Genomic DNA, 20,293 nt, shown 5'->3' with positions numbered 1-20,293 from the left:
CACACACATACACACACATACTGATGAGGAATTGGGAGTGGCAGCAGTGGGTTTACAGTGATCCTAGTCTAATCCTCTTGATTTACTGTTTGCTGCCTACAGATGGCAGCGCACCACCTCCCACGCTGTCAGGCCACACTCAACCTTTTTTCACACACACACACATGCGCACACACATGAAATTGTGAGTAAAATGCATACAGACAAGACTATTGCTACAAAGATTTGAACGTTGGGTATTTTTTCCTCTGTGTCTTAGATAATGAAAGGGTGGCGGAGCTGCTTCAGGCCATTAAAGAAAGGAGCGTAACCTTGGATACCATCAGACATGCCCCTCATCCGCTGTGCAAGAGTCCTCCAGCACAGATCTCTGGTGAGACACATGCTAATGAACATAAATATACACACTTCCTCATCTCTGAAGTATTGGATTAGAACGTTATTTATTAATTTGTATAATGTATATCTGGAAGGAAGGAAGATGCATCTTAAGTATCAGCAATTTCTAATTACAGCGTTCCATCTGTAGTAATGTGGATTTTGACCTCATCATGACTAACACATGTTCAAATGATTGCAGATTCTGCACTTGCCCAGCCTCCCTCTGAATCAGAAGATCACCACAGTGTCAGACCACATAGCCCCTCCTCACATTGCCCAGCATCCCCCAATGGCCATCCAAAACCCCTTGGGGACACATTAAGACCAAAGGAACCCCCTTCTCCAGCTGTCTACCCAGACAAGGCCCGGGGGCCCAGTGAGGGACCGATCTCTAAGAGGAGCTCCAGCCTGCTGAACAGCTTGCGGCCCCCACTCCCCCTGCAGGCGAAAGAGGGCCTTCACAGCGTCAATGGACGCACCAAACCCTGGGACAGCTTCACCCCGGAGGAATTTGCCCAGCAGTTCCACGAATCTGTGCTTCAGTCCACTCAGAAGGCTCTGCAAAAACACAAAGGTAAGCTACACAAGCCATGGTGCATAATGTGTAGCAGGACTGAATAGTGACTAGGGAGACCACCTGAAATAACAAGACTGAGGTACAACCTACAGGTCATCCAGGGCCATTATTTTGTTTCCAGATAATCAAAAGAAAGTAGAAGAGAAATAGAAAATAGTCAGAAAATAGTGAAAAGTGGCTATAACAGTTTCCAGGAGCCCAGGATGGTGTCAAATTGTATGCTTTGTCCAAGTAACAGTACAAAACATAAAAAGCTGCCCATTTGAGAAGCTGGAAGCAGCAACTCTTTGGTATTTTGCTTGATAAATGAACTTCATTGATTGATATATTATCAAAATTGTTGTTCATACAAAAGACTATTATTGATTTTTTTTTCTGCCAAAGATTCATTGCTTCACATGTGAAAATATGGTTGTTTTCTTGGGCTTCTATGGTAGTCAGTTGAATATCTTTGAATTTTGGTCTGTTGGTCTGGCAAAACCAGCAATTTGAAGACTTTGTGAAATTGTGATGGATGTTTTATTGACCAAAGATTAATCAGTGAATTGAGAAAATAATAATCAGCAGATGAATCAATATTGGAAATAAACCTTTTTTCAAGCCATAAGTTAATTGACTTTCACCACTATTGGATGGAAAAATGGATGAAACAACTCTCCCTCCTCTCCCCTCTTGTCCTTTAGGTGGAGTTACAGGAATGCCGGAGTCGTCCCACCTCCAGGAGTCATCTGTTCACTACAACATTCCAGAGCTTCAGAGCGCCCCTGGCCGACCGCCGCAGCCGCATTCACAATCTCACTCCAACACACATTCATTTCCCCATCCGCTCTCACACCCTCACCCCCAGCCCAATGGGCAGCACTTCTCTGTACCCCAGCACCGGGAGGCCTCAGGGACGAGGGAGGACCTGTCTGGTCCAGATGACTCTGAGGAGGAAGAGGATGAGGAGGAAGAGGAGGCTCCTGTTTCCAAGTGGCAGGGGATTGAATCTATATTCGAAGCATATCAGGAATATGCTGAAGGTAAGCAGCCATGGCAAACAAGCAGTGATTATAAAGAAATCTCTAGGGCTCCTTCATCTGTATTAATGTTTTCAACTTAAAGCAGTAGTGTACAATTGCATATTGTTTGGTGGTTAATGGAAGTCAATACAAAAGAAAAGATTTCAATTTTTAAGGGTCATTGTAGTGTTCTTTCAGCACTCAAGGATGGGGTTCACCTTTCCTCTACACTATTCAGTCATATGCAGATGAACGTGCAATCAGGATTTGTACCAGAAATTCAGTCAGCATAAGATCAATCTGAGAAACAAGGAGAAACATTTTTTCTCTGTGCTAGTTGCTTGTGATAATTTAGCCTCGTACAATCTGCTGTTTAGACAGCACATGATTCTGTAAGTAGGCTTAATTCTTTTCTCTAACTCCCAACCCTCTTTTTTTTCCCGTATTTTCTTTGATTTGGTGTGGTCCTATAGAGCAAAGTTTGGAGCGACAAGTGTTGCAGAGTCAGTGTCGAAGACTAGAAGCTCAGAACTACAACCTCAGTCTGACTGCTGAGCAACTGTCTCATAACATGGGGGTAAGACGCATACACCACCACTGCTGTTATTGTGCCTTCTAACACACACTTTGCATCATCTCTAAGCCCACATTCATCAGTGCCTACTTCCTACACATTTCCCTTCTATCTCCACACACAGGTCTTTTTTTTTGTCCTTCATAATATACACGGTATATACACAGAGTGGATGAAATGGCTTCAAAATCACAGCGAAACAGACAGCGGGACTGGCAAATCATTTGAATGCTTATTCTTGGTGCAGGTTTTCAAAGCCATAGGTGTTGAGTGCAGAGCATGAATCCGATATCCACCTCTATAATTCTTTATCATTCTCACATTGGGATTTGTCTCGTTGTCGTTGTGATTTTACGTTAACTTAATATTTCATGTCTTCCCTCTCCTTTGCCCTGGTCATGTAGGAGCTGATGTCCCAGAGACAGAAGCTGGCAGCGGAAAGGGAGAATCTACAAGCAGAGCTGGAGCACTTCAGGAAGTGTTTGACACTGCCACAGACACACTGGCCGAGAGGCGGTCATTACAAGGGCTACCCTCCCAGGTGACCCCAACACACCGACCTGAAGGCCCCCAGGCCCCCAGCCACCTCCCCTTTCAGACTGACACCCAGAGTTTATTTTTCATGGCCTGGTGCACATGGCTCCATGGAGGAGAATATGGCTGGCTAGATAAGAAGAACGAATGAATGAATGAATGAATGAATGAATGAATGAATGAATGAATGGAGTGAATGGTTAGATGGATGATGCAGGACCATACAGTGAAGGACCGACAGTCTTTGGATTGTGGCCAACCAGGGACTGCAACACGTGCCAATGTAGCCAACCCCCTAAATCAGCAGGAGTATGGGACAGGAGTATCTGAAGATCAACACAAACACACACAAATACAGATGTGCACCTGCTTTTCACACAATCTTCAGTCCCTGCTGCTCTATTGTTCAGTCCCTGCATCCCTCGCCGCCACAGCTACACAGACAATCCTGCCAATGAGGGAGCAGCTACCCCAGGAAGGGGGTGTCATCAAGAGACTTGAACGCTCCAAAGGCTTCTGGCCAGTCGGGACTGATTTTATCACAGTGGCCACATGAGCTTTTGAACTGGAAATGCACTTAAGAATAAAAGCTGAAGAACTACCTGGTGGTACTGTGTTACAACAAAGAACTGTTCAAATTAGGGACGAACTTAGAAAATGCACATTTTTGGAAAGAATTAAGGAAATGTTTTATTTCAAAATAGAAAATTTGAGAATAAGAATTTTAAAAGGTGCTTCAGCCTTGTATTGTAAATAATATGAAGACTTAAAAGAATTTTGTATGTTTTTATTACTTTAATCATTGTTCTTTTAAAAGAAAAAAGCCTGCCATTTTTATATGTTTATGCTTTTTTGGGTTGGAAAAGAAAGCCTTGCTTTTAGTGTTTGTACTGCTGCTGGCCAGAACAGCTCATTTTGAGACATTTAACAGAGTGAGAGAGAACAGGATACACTTCTCCTCTTACTCTCTCCTGGCACTGCGCAGCTGAGACTCAGCCACAGCCGCCTCACCTGGCATCTGAGCTCAGCAAAGCTTACTTAGAGGTCCTGAGACATGGCTCCTGCCCTCTCATCCCCCTCCCTTCACAGCAACATATGTCTCTCTGTTATATAATGCCCCTTAACAATTCCTCTGGTCAGCTTCACTGCTACTGGCATGATTAGTTAGCTTGTGATGCTCTCATACAGAAACCAGTTGAGATCCACAGTGACAGAATACTTTTTTTACTTTAGTCACTTGACATATTTGATTATTTTGTAAAGACATGAAGAGTCTTTTAAGCTGCCAGCTGATGAAACTGGTTCTTAATGCTTTATCCTACCATTGGACCTTTCAGTTCACTTTGTATGACCTTGGACTTAAACAATATGACGGTTTGCATAATGTTACGCCTTACAGGATCAAGCCCTTGTCAGCGGCCATGAGAGGACATAGTGCCAAAATGAATAAGGGTAGCATTTTGGATTCTTAATTTTAAATTGAGTTGCAATTAACTAGCCAAACATTTAAACCAGAACAGCACTCTTCCACTGCTGAAAACCCTTGACCCTACTCATCTCCTTCCTGCATTTACCCATTTTAGGACCGTCGCTATCCAAAGTTGCCAATTTGTTATAAATAAGTCACACAAAAAGTAGGTTCAATCTGGGAATTTCCTAGTACATATAAAATCAGATTTACCTGGCCTCACGCCTGTTTACAACCTCTGCCTGACCTTCATCCTCCTCGTCAGCTCTGCTCTGAGATTCAGTCACGCAAGTTTTACACTGACTTTGTTCCCTGTAACTCATGTAGCCTCAGCGTTATGGTTGTATGTGCGATTGGAGACTCTAAAGGCCATCTACGAGGTGTATAGATCAGTTTTGAATTTAAGGGGTTCTATCCTAGCTGCACAAGTTATGGCGGTGGGATGGTTGGTGTGAAAAGAGTGGGGGAATTAAAAAAGAAGAAAAATCGCAAACTTGTGCAGAAATTTAATTTAGAAAGACTGAAGCACAACTTAACCCCTACATACAGTATATTAATTACAAGTGCCTCAAGAATTTGGGAGCATGAGAATGAGTTGCAGTCCACATGATGGACATTATACACATCAGTGATCAGGGACTTCACATTCAAGCGTCTACTGTATGTCTCACACCTTTCAAATATGTGCATGTCAAAAACCGACACCAAATTCCTTTATCTAAATGCATCTCTGAGAATCCATTGAGTCACTAGAACTTTTTATAAATGAGGCCCGAGCCATTTCAGAGGATCAGGTGGATGCAGAGTGTAGTCTGTCATTTTTACAGAGCAGAAGAGAGCCAAGAGCACAGCCTATCAGTTTATGAGGGAGTATGCATGCTGAGGTAAGCTGCCAATGACCTGGGGAGGAAGGTGCAGTTACAGTGAGCCCCTTACCCAGCCTCCCTGTGTCTCCAACGCACGCCCATGCAATAGCCCCATTACTCAGTGGAGGATGTCTAGATGCTGTGAAATCCTGTTTTTAAAATGTACTTGTTTGAATTCATTGTAATGTAATATATTCTTTGTTGAATGTAGTAATTAGGTATTTATGAATATATGGCTGTGATTTCAGACAAAAAAGAAAATAAAATATTTCAAAAATGTTAAATATCAACCTTTGTCTGTTTTGGGTGCTGGTAGGTTTGCGGTTACATGGGAGGGCAGAACACTAAAATCATACATTCATGCATATATAATAATTAAAAAGGACCAATATTACTGGCAAAGATTTTTTATAGATCTGGTGACTTGGTACTTAAAATATAATACCCTCAATATTAACTCGTCACTAGTTTTAGATTAAAATTGTCTTGGTGAGAATTTGGGTTTCTTTTGAAGTTTCGTCAAGTTTTCCTGAGCCCAAGTGAAGAGACTTCTTTAAATGTCTTGTTTTGTTTAGTTATCAGTTCAAAACAAATAAATTCAGTTTAAAACTGTATAAAACCTAGATAAGTGGAAAACATTGAAGAAGCTAAAGGTGATTCAGCTCTATAGCAGACATTATCACATGTCAACTATATGTATGCCATCAATCCTGCAAAACACCACTCATCTAGAATACTGAAATGTGCAGATAAGTGACACAAAGAAGATACAAACATGAAAAAGAGTATACTTATATAACCTAGCCATACACACAAATACATTTATTGTTTCACTTAAGATATACAAGAAGGGTTTAAAACTACAGTGAGCATCCCAAATTAAATTAAATATGGACATATTTTAAACGGCAGATACATGTACAACCTACATGTGTCCCTCAGGAGTGAGCGAAACTCAGTTAGCTTCAACCAGCCATTAACATAAATCTCAGTTTCTGAGAAAACAGTCTTTTGAGTAATGAAGGACCTAGTGAGTAACTCCCTTAGTCCATGGCTTTAACCCCAGTCTTCCCACATTATTGGGGCAAGATCCAGACCTTTTCAGCAGGCCTTGATGTTGTGGATCAGTAGTCTGTGAGCTGTCCCTTACTTGAACCGGGCTGCAGATTGGAGCGTAGTTTGTACATGCAGTTGAGAGAGTCAAGAAGGAATGCTCGTATGGTGTTGATCTCCATCAGAGTGAGATTGTCCAGCTATAGAGGGAAGGAAGGAAAACACATGGTCCGTTTTAAACACATAAACAAGTGAAAACAAGTTCTCTAATGAATGCTGTGAGCGCTTTCGCTCATATGTGCTGAAGCTTAATATGACAGTAAAACAAGAAGCAGCGGGTCCACATGTTGAGGGGATAAAAAGATTATGCCCATTATTTTTGAAGACACTGTGACCATGGCTGTTAATCCTGTTGAAAAGAAACAATCAAGGGGCTCCAAGGTTCAACTTGAATGTTTGAATTAATTTGTTTTTTCCATCACTTGAAGATGCTCTTTGGAGCTCAAAAGTAAATACAAGGTGCTTACATATTTCTTGAATTTCAACACAACCGAACTAACTGACTAATCAATTATTTGACCCATTGTTTTAGTCCTATAATATTCCTATAGTCCTATAATAAATGCTCAGCGTGTGATTCTTTGTGATCGGTTTTACCTTGGCGTGAGCCTCCATCTGACTGATGAAGCTGTCTGCAGAGAGGCGGAGTTTGGCAACACGTGTGTCCCAGATGTCTTTGACCAGCGTGCGGATCTCATCTGCTTTGGGGATGTTGTCTGACGCACTAGAGAGACACACAAGCTATCACGTTGGGTACGGTGCTGCATACACAGTCAACGAGGGAGCATTTTCCCAAACTGTTAAATACACTGTGAACACCATGAGCACAATAAGACTGTCATTTCTGCATTACTTCAGTTTAAATGACTCACTAGTTCAGTAGCAGTTTGGTGAGTTCCATGTAGTAAGGACTGGGAACAGGTGTAAACGTATCTTCTTTCCTCTCGAGGTCTCGCATCTCCTCCAGTTTCTCTGCACAGTATCAACAGCAGGCGAGTCAGAACAGTTAAAGAACCACAGTGAGTGTCGTTGGTTTGTCTTTTTGTGGCATTTGCTTACAATAACAAAAATACAGAATAATGTGAACCCTTGACTTAAAAAAGGTCCAGTGTGAAACATTTATGAGAATTTATTGGCAGAAATGGAATATAATATTCAAAGGTATGTTTTCATTAGTGTATAATCTCCTGAATATAGGAATTATGTTTTTGTTGCCTCAGAATGAGCCGTTTCGATCTACAGAGGAGGACAGTGAGTCTGCCATGTTGAACCACCATCTTTTCTCTCCTTTGCGTTTGGAAGGGGAGAGGGAAGCGACGGAGACAGGATCTGCAACTACACCGTTAGATGCCACTAACTCCTAAACACTGGACCTTTATGCTCATAAGCTACCAGCACACATTCAGAAAGTTAAAATTCAACCCAACACACTGGTTTTTAAGTGTAAATAATAACAACAACAACAACAACAATACAAATGCTATGAAGGATTTCAGTAATGTTGTTATATTGTCTACTTCTGATTCTGGATGAATGCAGTAATCTTTGATCCCATCTGTACAACAAATCTTCACGTCTAATGCAAAATAACGATACTACTTATTTATTTTTGAACTGTAAAGGCAGGTTTAAAGTTTACCCTCTTAAACGCTGATAAAAATACATTTTGTGTGTTTGAAATGGTATCAGATATATTTGGTTAAATGGGTTCAAATCATTCTTTAAAAAGAATGTCATTTCTGCAGCAATCCTCTGTCCTCATAGGGATTCAACTCTCCTGGCAGCTTGAAAACATGTTTTGTATATCTTACCAACATCCATCCACGCAGGAGGAACAATTCTGCATTTCTGTCTCTGTTTCAGATTGAGGGCCAGCCACACAGGAACATCGACTGGCAGTCCGGGGTTGAAGGGGCCCAGGTCTCCCTGAACACATAAAGACCCAGAACACAACAGTTGACCCACAGAGCCCCTTGACTCCCACCTCCAGCAGCATATAAACAACGTTGTGTGAGTTATCTGTACCCAACTGTTCATAAATACAACTGAGTTACTTACCCCGATCAAATAGACCTTGTCCAGACTGAAATTTGGTATAATCTTCACCATCTCTTTCTCGGCGAGGAACTCTACCTCCGACGGATCCATAGCTGTCTGTCTGGCTACGTTATTGTATTGGCAGAAACTTTCCCCTCACATCCACACTGCTGACTGTTTCTCACACTGCTGACTGTTTCCCGCGCTGCAGGCTGCACGAACCTACAAGGCGCACGCAGGATAAGACAACATCGTCATCAACAAGCGACGAACAATGTCGCGCTTGGCGCACTTTGTACCGTTTTGTTCCCTTTAACCACTTCGCTGTGTTTGTCTGTGATCCTCCTAACGCTTGCGTATCTGAATATTTACAGAAAAGTATAGTTTGAAGGCTGTTTACTGGCGCATTACGGGTCGGTTGCCCATGACGACACTGACCCTTCCTGTTTTGTTTTTTTTTTTAGCTTTGTCTGGCCTAAAGGAAGTGTGTCACGTGACAGTAACAAGAGTTGCAGGTAAGCACCACTAGGTGGCAATATATACCAAGTGATAAACAGGAGGTTGCCTCTATGAAGGTGTTTATGTGCCAATTCTGCATTTGTGACATCTGTTTAAATATTATTTTCGGTATCTCTTACTCTTGCACGTTTTTGTTTGATATTGTTTTATTAATGAGTTAATGAGTAAGTAATTGTTAAATATAAGTTACCATACACAGTTTTTTTTATAGTATTTGCCACTTCTCTTTTCTATATAAATGTAAGCTTACATTTTGGAGTGTTGATTGGTTAAAACAAGAAGTCATTGAGCTCTGATAATTCTGTTGGGCACTTTTGTGATAAGCCAAATACATTTGGAAAATAATCTGTACATTAATCAACAATTATTAGTTAGAACCTTGATTACATAAAAACAATGAATACTCTTATGATGACTCTTTTCTAATAATTATATAGCTGTAAGTGGCTAGTAGCAGTACGTATGGGCAGTGGCTGAAGTATGAACACTTTCTGTAGTCATGAGTAGATGATCTGACAGCTTGCTTTCAGGATTCACAAAAAGCCTACTGCGCATGCTAATAAGATCATAATGTGGTGAAGTGTGAAGGATTTTTATCTGGGCATGTGACATTTCTTAGGGCAAAGTCTAGGACAGATTTCAGTGGGTGCTACATAATGATACATTGAAGACAAAGGAAAGTCCAGAAGGCCCGGCAAGAGAAAACAGAAAATGTAAGTGAGGAAAGATAGTTTCCTGGTTATTTTTAACAACATGCATTGTGAATCATCACTTCTTGTAAGGGAATGGCAGGAAATTACATCTAGAACAGTTTTAGGCTATGAAGTCTAAATCACACGAGTTAGTAAACTTCATTATTTAGAGGAGATGAAGTTTAATCTGTAATTACTGAGTTTGCTGCAGTAATGATGCAGTTTCCTTCTGGGATTATTAAAGTATGTATCTCTCTACATTCTTAGAATGTATCTTTCTTTTTAAATAAATGTCATGTCACGCAAATTGAAATAAGAAATTATTTTTCTTATTATTCTCCATTCTACCTGTTAAAACCTGTTAGATAAAACAATCTGTGTAATCTGTGTTACTGATAGATCAGGAAAACCATCAATTAGCTGAGTTTTAAAACTTTATCAACCCTTTTCTAAACTGTAGAGCCAATGATGAGTCTGACAAAAACTGATAGTTTCAAAAGTTTCATTGTACATTCAGTTCATAAAATGTCTGTAAAAAATGTCTGTCCACACAATTATTTAAGTAATTAGCTCTTATTGATTCATTCTTATCTCCAATACAAAAGTAGTTCTGCATCTTCACATTAAGTATTTAAATTTTTAAGATTATTTATTAAATAGTAGGATTTAGAGTGGTCACTTAAGTATAAATAAATACTATTTCCTAATCCTTAAAACAGATATCCAACATAAAACAGAATTCACACATCCCTGTGATCTGATTCAGTGCATTATATTTCTGAACAAACCTACCAGAACAATCAAAAGCCAATATGCCGACATGTCTATCGTTCTAAAGCACACCAGTGACCGTAACAGGAGAAACACATCATAGAAATGTTTGTGTGAGCATTAATTACTCAAAGTCAAAGCTCTTGAGTCAATCATCCCATTGTCATTGCTGGTGCCGCTACAGAAGGACTGAAGTTATGTGACATACAGTCCGATAAGACAAACCTTTAAGACTGCCGTCTCTCTGGTTCTGTCGATACCTTCTTCTTACAAGTGTTTTATTAACCTTCCCACAAACTTCCTCAGACTACAGCTCTACGTGTGAATTTTGTTTCAGGGCTCATAGCAAACTAGAAATTTAATACATTTAATAAGGAACATATTTAAATCATATGTCAGTAGTACAATCATCACATTTGTTTTATAATTTAGAATTCCTTTATGGCTACTGGCTGCAAAATAGGGAAAAATAGATCAAATACTCTAGAATTTAACTTAATGCACACAACTATGATTAAACACAAACCATTGCAGAAAAAAAAAAAAAACTCATTTAAGTTGCATTCAAAAACATAATTGCCTTTATCAGTATCACCTTGTAAAGGTGGACACATACCAACAGTGCACATATGGCGCTTGCCCTTGACAGATTTTGGCCTAACTGGTCAGTGCTCCACAAGTTCCCATCAGTATGGGAACCTTTTGATGGAACAAAGACTATGCGTTCAGCATTTTCGTACTCCTGTGCTACACGATAAGTAGCATCATGCATGCTGAAGTGGCAGCAATATGTCTGTGTGCGTGTCCAGGTTACTCCTGAATGAGGGTTTTAGCACAGATCCAGGACGGACTTGTTGATCACAGGGTTGGTCCAGTCGTTCCTTAGATCATCCAAGTGATTGTCAAAGTCAATCAAGTTCTCGTAGGACCTGCCCTCCAACAGAGCGGATGTGATCTTCTGGGCCTCGCCCCAGTCCTCGAAGCAGTCACTGGAGAACAGACGAAAACATTAGTTTGGCAATTAACACCTAAAACATATACAACGTACACTGTTTCTGAATATTCTGAATAAATATTTTAAGTTCTTGCGAGTCTTGCAGTGAAATAGCTCTTAACACAGACACACTTACGAAGTTACTTCTCTGCTTTTCCACTTGTTTTCATGATGATCATAAATGAGCACAATGGGTTCAAAACAGCTAATTGTTAACCTACTGTTGTCCACCTGAGGGGGGAGAAAAAGAGAAAATTAGAGGAGATTTAGTGGAAACTATGATCCTGGTGAGATTCTAGGAAATAACAACATGCATTATGTAAAACTTTACAAGACCAGACCAGTGTTTTACATGTTTCTATTACACTGCTGCTAACCAATTTTAGAAGCACATTAAAGCCTTTAAGAATGACTTTGTTTCTATCACCTCCCCAGCTGCCGATTGTATTCATTTTGTCTGTACATTATTAACTTACCATTTAGCAGACACTTGCTTTATGTTTGTAACCAGCGACAGTAATGTTTGGATAAGTCTTCAGCACTGGTGCTAGTGAGAAGCGCTGACATCACAAATTTAAGAGGCAGCTAAAATAAACTCACATCATCTCTTTCAGTTTGTACAGTGTTCACAATGTTCTGCAGCCAAATATCAAATCTCAGATAGTGGAGCCACTGATTACATTTGCTGTGAAATGACATACATACAAACATATTTGTTTTACTAAAACTGCGCCGCATGCATTGGAAAAATCATAAAGTAAAGTATTTATAGAACTTTACTATTACCATAACAATGGCTGCTTCACTGAAGTTCTCAGAAATCCTGGCAGCCACTTTTTCTGCAACTTGGTTGAGTCTGTAACAGAGAGGACCGAACATTTAGTGCATTAAGAGTCCAGAGGAGTTTGGGGCATAGTTTGTAACGGGCTGTATTACTGAAACAACAGGGTGGAAGTGTCCATTACCTTGAATCCTTTTTGCGTTCATTGGCTTGATAATATCCGGCAATAACATAGTTATTTTCTTTACACCAGGTATCGATCTGAGGAGTCAGACAATGTGAAAGGACAGAAGAACAGTCAGACCAAATTCATTCAACAAGAGAAAAAAATAGAGTTAGTTTCCAGTTTATTAGGTTCACATAGTTTAAGCGAATTTAACATAAAACTGCTCTGCAATAACTCATAGTGTATAATGTTTGAGAGCTGTTCATTCAAATGTTTCATTTTTACCATTTTCAAACTGTATTTCATTATACTGGTAGTTGATTCTAATATTGAACACAATAATAATAATAATAAAAAAAAAACACCTGTTAGTGTAACACAATTCAACAGCACGTCATTAAAACAGCCTACTAAATCAAACCTTTACAGCAGTTTCAACAAAAACCTGACTTCTGCGGCATTAGCCTGCATTAGTGTGCGGTATTAGCTACTCACCAGTGTTAAAGCTACTTCTAGCATCGGTGCCAGAGCCAGAGTGCCGTGAAACAGCGGCACACAGTCCACACACAGCACCGGCTCACTGTGGCTGTCCTTCTTTTTCTCCTTCGTCTTTTCTGCCACCAGCAGTCCGTTCACGGCGCAGTGAGGATACTTGGCGGCGTGTAAAAGCATTTTACAGTAAGCCTGGCTTGTCAGCTGAATAGGCATGTTGAGGAGAGAGTCGGCTGAACTCGGTGGAGCCTGTCGGAGAAGTTCAAGGGGCTACACGCCTTTCTGCCTGCTATCGTTAGCTAACGTTACATATAATGCACGGACTAAAGTGGATATGTCCCTCCGCAGACTCCTTACTGTCACAATACGTGGTCGACGCCGTGCCTTCTAACGCGCACATGTAAGCTTTACGATTAGTATGAACCAATAGCAGTTTTATTTTATTTCTTTAATGCTAGATGAATTTACTCAGTGTCACGAAATGTAGCCAGAGCAGCTAATCTCACTTCCACCTTCCACTCGTTTCTACAGCACCGGTGGGGCCGTAAAGCAGGGCGGAACTGTCGTAAAGCGCGATCATATGTCCCAGTTTGACCTGATTTTAGTTTACGTCTTTCCGCTCACTGGCACACTTCCTTTCAGCCGATTGGCGGACGTGATCGAGGTAAAGACAGTAGCTTGTTTTATTTTATCTACTTCTTCCTCTAACCACACAGACACACACCACACTGTACCGCTTACTCACGCTCTCTTCTCGGTGTAAGTAGTGGCCCTCGAGGTGAACTGGTCATTTTAACGGAATTAATCGATTGTGTATTAGTGACTTTGTCCGAGCGGAGCTAGGACGGCTAACTTACCGGCTAACTAGCCGTCGGCAGCGTTTAGCATCAGATTGGTGGGTGCGGATGTGTTGCGTAGACAGTAAATGTTAAAGTGGTCCACAGTTGGTTCGTGTACATGCAGTCTCAGCCAGTGAGGAAGTATGGAGTTGTACATTATTGTCTGAAAGAAACGGGTGTATTATCTGCGGTTACTTCCTCCGGGTGCTGTGACCTTGTGTTTGCAGCTAACGCTAACATTAGCTAACGTTGGACCTTTGGTGTCAACGACAGTCACAACAGAAAGTCAACGCACATGTGTATTAGTTCTTGCTCTTATTAGTGGTTTTACGATACTAATGACACTGAGTTTTAAATAACTGGCAAATGCCGAAAATCGCATTATATTTTACACTTGCGACCATTTAACTGTCCTTGAAAACACCTGCTCCGTGTTTGCTAAGTTATTGTTGATTCCTAATTTGTGTACCCTGAAGAAACTGGAGAATTCTTCATAGTAAATCAGTTAACATCAGTTGAAAGATCAATATCGTTGTAAGGAGGATGTGTGAACATGCTGATGACTTTATGTAAATTGCTCAGTGAGTTAATATCTGATATGTTTTTGCAGAATGCTGGCCACCAGAGCCCTTCGCCTTGTTGGCAAACGTGCCATTTCCACATCTGTCTGCCTACGTGGAGGACATGGTGTGTATGATCTGACATAACATGGAGGACTTTCTATTTTTGGCAGGGGTGATAATACAGTAGATTGAGTTTGTGCCTCATTTAATTTTTACTTTTGAGACGTCTACATCGATGATTACACTAGACTAGAGTCACGGCGCAACATCATGTGTTTCCCAAGTCCAAGTCCCATAAAACACAATTCCACCCTGTAATGTGAGTCTGGTTGCTGTAGAGGACCTGCTTTATCTTCCCTCCCATCTCACCATTACCTGAAACATAAGCTATGTACATCTGGCACTTCACTTAAGTTAGATTAAAGAATTGCCACCCTGTAAACATGTTTTCCAGCCACCAGGAAAACATCTGAGTGAAAAAACACAGCTGATTAAAGTATTTGTATCAGCATAGTTTCTTGCAAGTGCAAGTACTTTCAGCTGGACTGGCACTCATTCGGGTATTACAGATGGCTCTAGGAGGGTACCATTTATTTTACAGTTAATTCTCAAGAGAGTGCCAGACAACTATTTGGTGATGGCATGTACCTTTTTTTTTCTTCAATATTTATAATTTCAGCAAATATTCTGAATATTTCACAATATATTGACGAGACTCGGAATTAGGTCAAAAGGACAACTTACTGGAGAAGCTGAGGAAAACTGCAGGTGACTTGGAGCAAGATTTAATGACAAAGAGCACAGCAGTCAACACCGTGCTTATTCTTTGAACGTTTAACAGCATAGTCTTCCATAAAATATAAAACCAAAACGTTTTTATCTTGGAATACACATGACATTTCAGAGAAGGTTGAATTGAATGAAGGCATTAAGTGTTTGCAAAACTTATTTGACGACTCATTCTGGTTTATCCCCCGCAGGTGTTGCTAAGGTAGAGGAATACACTCTCCCTGCCTACTTCGACAGGCGGGAGAATCCCCTCCCGGATATCTGCTATGTGCAGAACCTGAGTCCAGAGCAGAAGTCCCTGAAGGAGAAGGAGATGGGCTCCTGGGCTGCACTCTCTAATGAGGAGAAGATTGCATGTAGGACCTAACTGCACAGCACTCTGCTTTTTTTAGACGCATATCTAATGGTAAATGGTAAAATTATAATCATCTTGTGTGTGTGTGTGTGTGTGTTTCCGATGTTCAGTGTACCGCATCAGCTTCAAGCAGAGCTTTGCTGAGATGAACCAGGGATCGTCTGAGTGGAAGTCTGTGGTTGGAGGGATGATGTTCTTAATTGGCTGCACTGGCCTGATTGTGCTCTGGCAGAGGAAGTATGGTAAGCCTTCCAAAAAGTATAATGACAAAATTGGCAATGATTTATGTTCAAGGTTGTGTGTAGCGATACCTTTTTTCCAAATATAATGAATACAAACAACAAGGAATGTAATTATCATCTTGATTACAATGATTGCTTGAAGTCTGAGTAAGCCTTTTACATGACACATTTGGTATCGTCCCTTAACAGTGTATGGACCCGTCCCACATACTTTTGATCCTGAGTACAAAGCGAAGGAGCTCCAGAGGACATTGGACATGAGAATGAACCCAGTGGAGGGCTTCGCATCCAAGTGGGACTACGAAAACAAGCAGTGGAAAAAGTAAAGGACCCAGAGGACCATAACACATACTTGAAAATAAAGTCAGACCAACTCGAAGATACAAGAAAACTTATATTTCTGTATTTATCCATTGTCCACATTACCTCAGTCTGTGCTTTCTGGAAGACCACTTCCTCTTAAGGTCATTGTGTATTATAGAAATAAGAATAAAAATTGTTCAACTGATAAAACCTCTCCATTTGAATTGTTGTGATTTTGACATTGTGTCTCCTACATAAATAACGCTTTTACATGAAATTACTGTCTCATATTTTAAAAAACTAAACCATTAGACCTCAAATGTATTGATTTTAATATGTTTGTTGCTTTAGTGGTTTTCTATCTGAAATTATATTTTTACTAACGTGATCTGTTCCACTAGTTTGTAGGACTCCTAGGGTTTTATTTTTGTTTAAAGAATGGGAGACTGTTATTTTTAGTTAAATTAGAGGTAAAATTGACATGAGAATTTATCTTTAGGTGTTACTTAACCACAAACATTTGCATCAGCAAATAATTGGTTATAATATCTAAAAGTTAAAAGAAGACTTAAAGGAAAATTTGCAGAAAACTACTCATGACTGGGAAAAGATAGCTCTGAAATAAATAGACAATAATTAAGTCTGTATGGTTATTTACAGTTAGACCTAATATTGAATAAAAATGATAACCTTTTGTTATATTACCATTATTAGAACGCACAATAACCCATATAATAGCATGTTATTTGCGCGGTTGGTGTATATGAGTCTATTTATTTCATTGCATTCAGTCAATCAGTATATAACAGTATATAGTATGTTGGTGTGGGTCTATAGCGATTACAAGAGGGATTTCTGCTCATTATATGGATGAATCATAATGTTTCCAAGTGCGTGTTGCAGAATATGTAATATATACCAATATATTATGATATCATTACGGTTTCCGGATACTATGCACATACATCCCTGACTGAACATCTAAAGTCTGAACGTATGAACATTAACGTCCTCCCCCTGAAGGTGAGGCTGAGGAAGCACAGCTGAGCCGACGGCGTCACGCTATGATGTCACTTACCGGATGAACCGGTTGGTTAATTCACGTCAAAACAATCCGGAAGACGATACAGCATGACTGAACTGTGAAGGCTGATTTAATAACATTGCTGTTGCAGGCACGGTGGTGGAAGTTAATAATGTCGTCGAATAGAGGACAAACATAGCGACACAAGCGAAGGCTGTTTTATGAATTGGAGATCAGTCAGTCTCAGCCTCGCGTTCTGGATTCAAAGTCCATGTTAACACATCGCAGCGGTTCTAGATATTAAAGTCTTGTAGCTCGTCGCAGACTGGTTCAAAGTCATCATGGGCAATGGAATGAATAAGGTAGGCTTTGGTTGAGTTTCATGTTCCGGTGTTATGGTGTTGTGAGCCAATGTTTTGCGGTAAAACTCTACAAAGTCCATCTGGTAGATCGGTGCATTTCTGAATCAGTTACATGTTTGCTCTTCCCCACACTGATGTGATAGACAGTGTTAATAAAGCAAAGACCGTGCACTGGATAGTGTGTGCAGAAGCTTTAAGTGCAGCAGATAGTTCACTTCATGAATAATGTGTAAACAGCTGCTAGCTGAGAGCTGATGAAATCTGAAAGCATTAGTTTGTTTCAAAATGTAGCCACGGCTGATGTTACACAGACCCTTGTATATATAGTCAGGAATCACAGGCACAGCTGAGACATGGTATTTTTCTAGATTTGTAATTAATTCATCTGATTGTGTTTGATGCAAATGAGTCCCCTCAGCACAGCAGGTCGGTTGGATGGGCCGGGGGACCCTGTGGCCTGGTTTTGCCCTCCTGAAACACTCCCACCCACTTCCTGCCTCCTCAAGTGCCCTAAAGCAAGGCGTTTATCTATGCCAGGACTGCTGAGGCTGACTCTAACCTCTGACCTCTGATCTAATGATAACAGGCTCATGCAACTTTGCTCTGAGTCAAGTCAATAGATTATTACTTAATTATCATACTTTTTTTTTGCCCACCATTTGTATCTGCCCGCCCAGGTATTGTGAGAGTCCCATTTACTTTAGGTTCACTGCTAACATGTAAAATTACTCAAATGTCCAATATATAAATTAGTGAAAATACATTTTAACAACACATGTTAAAATGTCTTTTTAAAACCTGAGTCACTAAAGTAAGGCAAGTAAAATTTAATTTAGTTTTAAAAACTTTGCATAAACTGATCAAATGAAATTGGCCGTCTGTATTTCCATTCTTAATTTCCACAAGAATATGCAGGCTGCGTTAGTCATACAGTTTATTGGTGTGAATCCAGCATGTAATTATCTCCAGACAACTGCAGCTTCATGGTACTTGTACCAAAGTTGTACAGCAACACTCAGTGGCTGCTCACCACTCATCACTTTGTTCTGATAATCATGCATCGTTGCTTCGGGCCTTGTATGGCTGCAGAGAATGTTTCCTTTGCCGGTACTTGGTTCTTAAGCCCTAAGCTTTAAATCCAATCTGTCTCAACCTGGGACATTTGTTCCTTTCAAGTGAGGTTTTTGAAGCTGGACTGTAATGAACATCTAACCTGAATGCAACATGTCTGTGACTGCTGCTTCACAGGTTGTAGACGGGCTCTACCTTGGGAACATAAGAGGTGAGACAAACATGATGTTACTTTGATTTGATGTTTGTAAATTTGATATGTACAGTATAGCTGGGTTGGGCAAGGCTTTCAGTTTGAGTAGGCCACCATTATAGGCCATCAATGCATGTAGGAATAAGCGGCAGGATGACTCCTAGCATGTAGCAGCACTTTAGTATTCTTTATTTCTTCTATTTTATTGGCTGTTTAATGTAACACACAGTATTTTTTCAAATAATATTGACAAAAACAAAACTTGCTTTTTGTGAAGTTTTTAATTTAAGTGCTGTGCCTTGGACTGATGGACAGATTTAGTAGGGTAAGAAGATGTAAGTGCCTTGTTGACAAAAAAGACTGTTAAGAAGCTAGAAGGTGTTCCTTCACATAAAACAAGAGTCCAAAGGTGTTAGTGTCTCACTCCCTGGCCTGGAAAAACCCCATCCCAGTTAATGTGGCATTTGCAGCTTTCTAACTTTAGCTGCTGCTGCTGAGGGCTCCACATGATGGCACAAGCATAATGGCTAAAATTAGTTCAAGTGACAGCAGCAAGTGACCACAGGCCTAACTGTACCAAATGATGTTACGGGACAGTAAACGGCTCACAGGTCTGGTTCTGGTTCTACAGCAGCATACAATATAACAGAGCTGTTGGTGTTAAATTCACTAAAAAGTCACTGGTGAGATATATTCCTTTCTCTCTTTGTCCCAGATTCTGAAAACAGAGAAAGTCTGTCTAAGAATGGCATCACCCACATCCTGTCCGTGTACAACAATGCTAAGCCTGTGCTTGAGGTTAGTGGAAAATCCATGTTGGCTTCCTGTGGACATTTTACCTGGAGATTTTTGGGTATGATTGTGCATACTAATAATGTGATGTGTCCTGTCAGCCAGCTGGGGGTGGTGATGAGTTGCGGAGCAGCAGAGTTTTTTGCCTGAGCTAGACCGATTGTGTGTGTGTGTGTGTGTGTGTGTGTGTGTGTGTGTGTGTGTGTGTGTGTGTGCCATCATCATACCAAAAACAATGTAGAATTTCTTTAGCCACTCAAATCTGAATGTAATAACCAGGCAATAACTCAAGTGTGAGATATTTAATTTATGGAGTAAATGTATTATTCAACACTAGGTTAATAAAGGGATTTTTATAGGGGATCTGGTTGTTCATTGTGCTTTAGAAAAACCCAAAACATGTTCAGCATGTCACATCCAGGTGTCAGACAAATTCAAGTGTTCAGTCAGTTTCTTATGTGTGTCTTGAACAGTGAGTTAAAAATTGATTCGCTTTATATTCATTTAAATAATGCTACGCCCCAGAAAGCATTAATATAAGAGAATTATATTGACTATGTTGAAAGAAACACCAGTCTGTTAAACTTTTAGACAAAAAAGTGTTCTGAGTGCCAGGCTTACAGGACAGATAGCCTTAAAAAACTGGTGTATGCCACAGTTTTAGTCACTAAATAAATACAGTTAAAGATTTACATTCACACAGTGTTCATGTATGTTTTACAGGACATGACGTACCTTTGTATCCATGCAGCTGATGCTCCCAGCCAGAACCTGTGAGTAAACACACACACACA

At 40.3% G+C, this 20,293-nt stretch overlaps 5 protein-coding genes and 1 long non-coding RNA gene across 7 annotated transcripts in view; 4 read left to right on the top strand and 2 right to left on the bottom strand.

The window, feature by feature from the left end:
* The window catches only part of gse1 (Gse1 coiled-coil protein), a 13,898-nt gene extending 8,218 nt beyond the window's left edge, over positions 1–5,680 (top strand). Inside the window, exons 10-14 of the mRNA XM_035652055.1 lie at positions 260–373; positions 581–955; positions 1,642–1,980; positions 2,433–2,536; positions 2,938–5,680. Of these exons, the coding sequence (XP_035507948.1) occupies positions 260–373; positions 581–955; positions 1,642–1,980; positions 2,433–2,536; positions 2,938–3,078 (1,073 nt within the window). The 3' untranslated portion in view covers positions 3,079–5,680. The remainder of the gene's footprint in view (positions 1–259; positions 374–580; positions 956–1,641; positions 1,981–2,432; positions 2,537–2,937) is intronic.
* A 517-nt stretch (positions 5,681–6,197) lies between these two features.
* On the bottom strand, positions 6,198–9,005 carry gins2 (GINS complex subunit 2). The gene is made up of 5 exons (XM_035652364.1): positions 8,573–9,005; positions 8,326–8,440; positions 7,387–7,486; positions 7,112–7,238; positions 6,198–6,654 (listed from the first exon to the last, which is right to left on the bottom strand). Exons 1-5 carry the CDS (start codon positions 8,660–8,662, stop codon positions 6,526–6,528), a joined length of 561 nt encoding a protein of 186 aa, XP_035508257.1. The 5' UTR covers positions 8,663–9,005; the 3' UTR covers positions 6,198–6,525.
* LOC118321151 lies at positions 8,839–12,642 on the top strand. Its single transcript, XR_004796396.1, has 3 exons — positions 8,839–8,929; positions 9,016–9,066; positions 12,562–12,642. It is a non-coding gene; the product is annotated as an uncharacterized LOC118321151 (long non-coding RNA).
* On the bottom strand, positions 10,251–13,547 carry emc8 (ER membrane protein complex subunit 8). The gene is made up of 5 exons (XM_035652363.1): positions 12,970–13,547; positions 12,493–12,569; positions 12,314–12,383; positions 11,664–11,758; positions 10,251–11,522 (listed from the first exon to the last, which is right to left on the bottom strand). Exons 1-5 carry the CDS (start codon positions 13,180–13,182, stop codon positions 11,363–11,365), a joined length of 615 nt encoding a protein of 204 aa, XP_035508256.1. The 5' UTR covers positions 13,183–13,547; the 3' UTR covers positions 10,251–11,362.
* LOC118321150 lies at positions 13,527–16,271 on the top strand. Of its 2 annotated transcripts, none has more exons than XM_035652365.1 (5): positions 13,527–13,630; positions 14,416–14,492; positions 15,349–15,513; positions 15,623–15,754; positions 15,944–16,271. In XM_035652365.1, exons 2-5 carry the CDS (start codon positions 14,417–14,419, stop codon positions 16,078–16,080), a joined length of 510 nt encoding a protein of 169 aa, XP_035508258.1. In that variant the 5' UTR covers positions 13,527–13,630; position 14,416; the 3' UTR covers positions 16,081–16,271. The 2 variants fall into 2 exon arrangements, with proteins under 2 accessions (XP_035508258.1, XP_035508259.1); XM_035652366.1 differs by lacking the exon at positions 13,527–13,630 and adding an exon at positions 13,646–13,725.
* An 875-nt stretch (positions 16,272–17,146) lies between these two features.
* Positions 17,147–20,293, top strand: part of dusp22a (dual specificity phosphatase 22a) — a 12,798-nt gene continuing 9,651 nt past the window's right edge. The window contains exons 1-4 of the mRNA XM_035651917.1: positions 17,147–17,443; positions 18,692–18,725; positions 19,423–19,505; positions 20,223–20,272. Of these exons, the coding sequence (XP_035507810.1) occupies positions 17,423–17,443; positions 18,692–18,725; positions 19,423–19,505; positions 20,223–20,272 (188 nt within the window). The 5' untranslated portion in view covers positions 17,147–17,422. The remainder of the gene's footprint in view (positions 17,444–18,691; positions 18,726–19,422; positions 19,506–20,222; positions 20,273–20,293) is intronic.

Source organism: Morone saxatilis, unplaced genomic scaffold (assembly GCF_004916995.1).
Source record: "Morone saxatilis isolate NCDOM2014 unplaced genomic scaffold, NCSU_SB_2.0 Contig11, whole genome shotgun sequence".
Classification (NCBI taxonomy): Eukaryota; Metazoa; Chordata; class Actinopteri; family Moronidae; genus Morone; species Morone saxatilis.
Note: the sequence above shows the minus strand (reverse complement) of the source record. Positions and strands in the feature narration are given on the sequence as shown.

Excerpts from the sequence above, each read along its gene's own strand:
- gins2 (XM_035652364.1), bottom strand. The coding sequence starts at position 8,662 with ATGGATCCGTCGGAGGTAGAGTTCCTCGCCGAGAAAGAGATGGTGAAG. Across the intron at positions 7,487-8,325 it reads TCCTGCGTGGATGGATGTTG|AGAAACTGGAGGAGATGCGA; the intron begins GTAAGATATACA and ends GATACTGTGCAG. Across the intron at positions 6,655-7,111 it reads AGATGGAGGCTCACGCCAAG|CTGGACAATCTCACTCTGAT; the intron begins GTAAAACCGATC and ends TTCCCTCTATAG.
- emc8 (XM_035652363.1), bottom strand. The coding sequence starts at position 13,182 with ATGCCTATTCAGCTGACAAGCCAGGCTTACTGTAAAATGCTTTTACAC. Across the intron at positions 12,570-12,969 it reads TAGAAGTAGCTTTAACACTG|ATCGATACCTGGTGTAAAGA; the intron begins GTGAGTAGCTAA and ends CTGACTCCTCAG. Across the intron at positions 11,523-11,663 it reads AAAAGCAGAGAAGTAACTTC|TGACTGCTTCGAGGACTGGG; the intron begins GTAAGTGTGTCT and ends TCTGTTCTCCAG.
- LOC118321150 (XM_035652365.1), top strand. The coding sequence starts at position 14,417 with ATGCTGGCCACCAGAGCCCTTCGCCTTGTTGGCAAACGTGCCATTTCC. Across the intron at positions 15,514-15,622 it reads TAATGAGGAGAAGATTGCAT|TGTACCGCATCAGCTTCAAG; the intron begins GTAGGACCTAAC and ends TCCGATGTTCAG. Across the intron at positions 15,755-15,943 it reads GCTCTGGCAGAGGAAGTATG|TGTATGGACCCGTCCCACAT; the intron begins GTAAGCCTTCCA and ends GTCCCTTAACAG.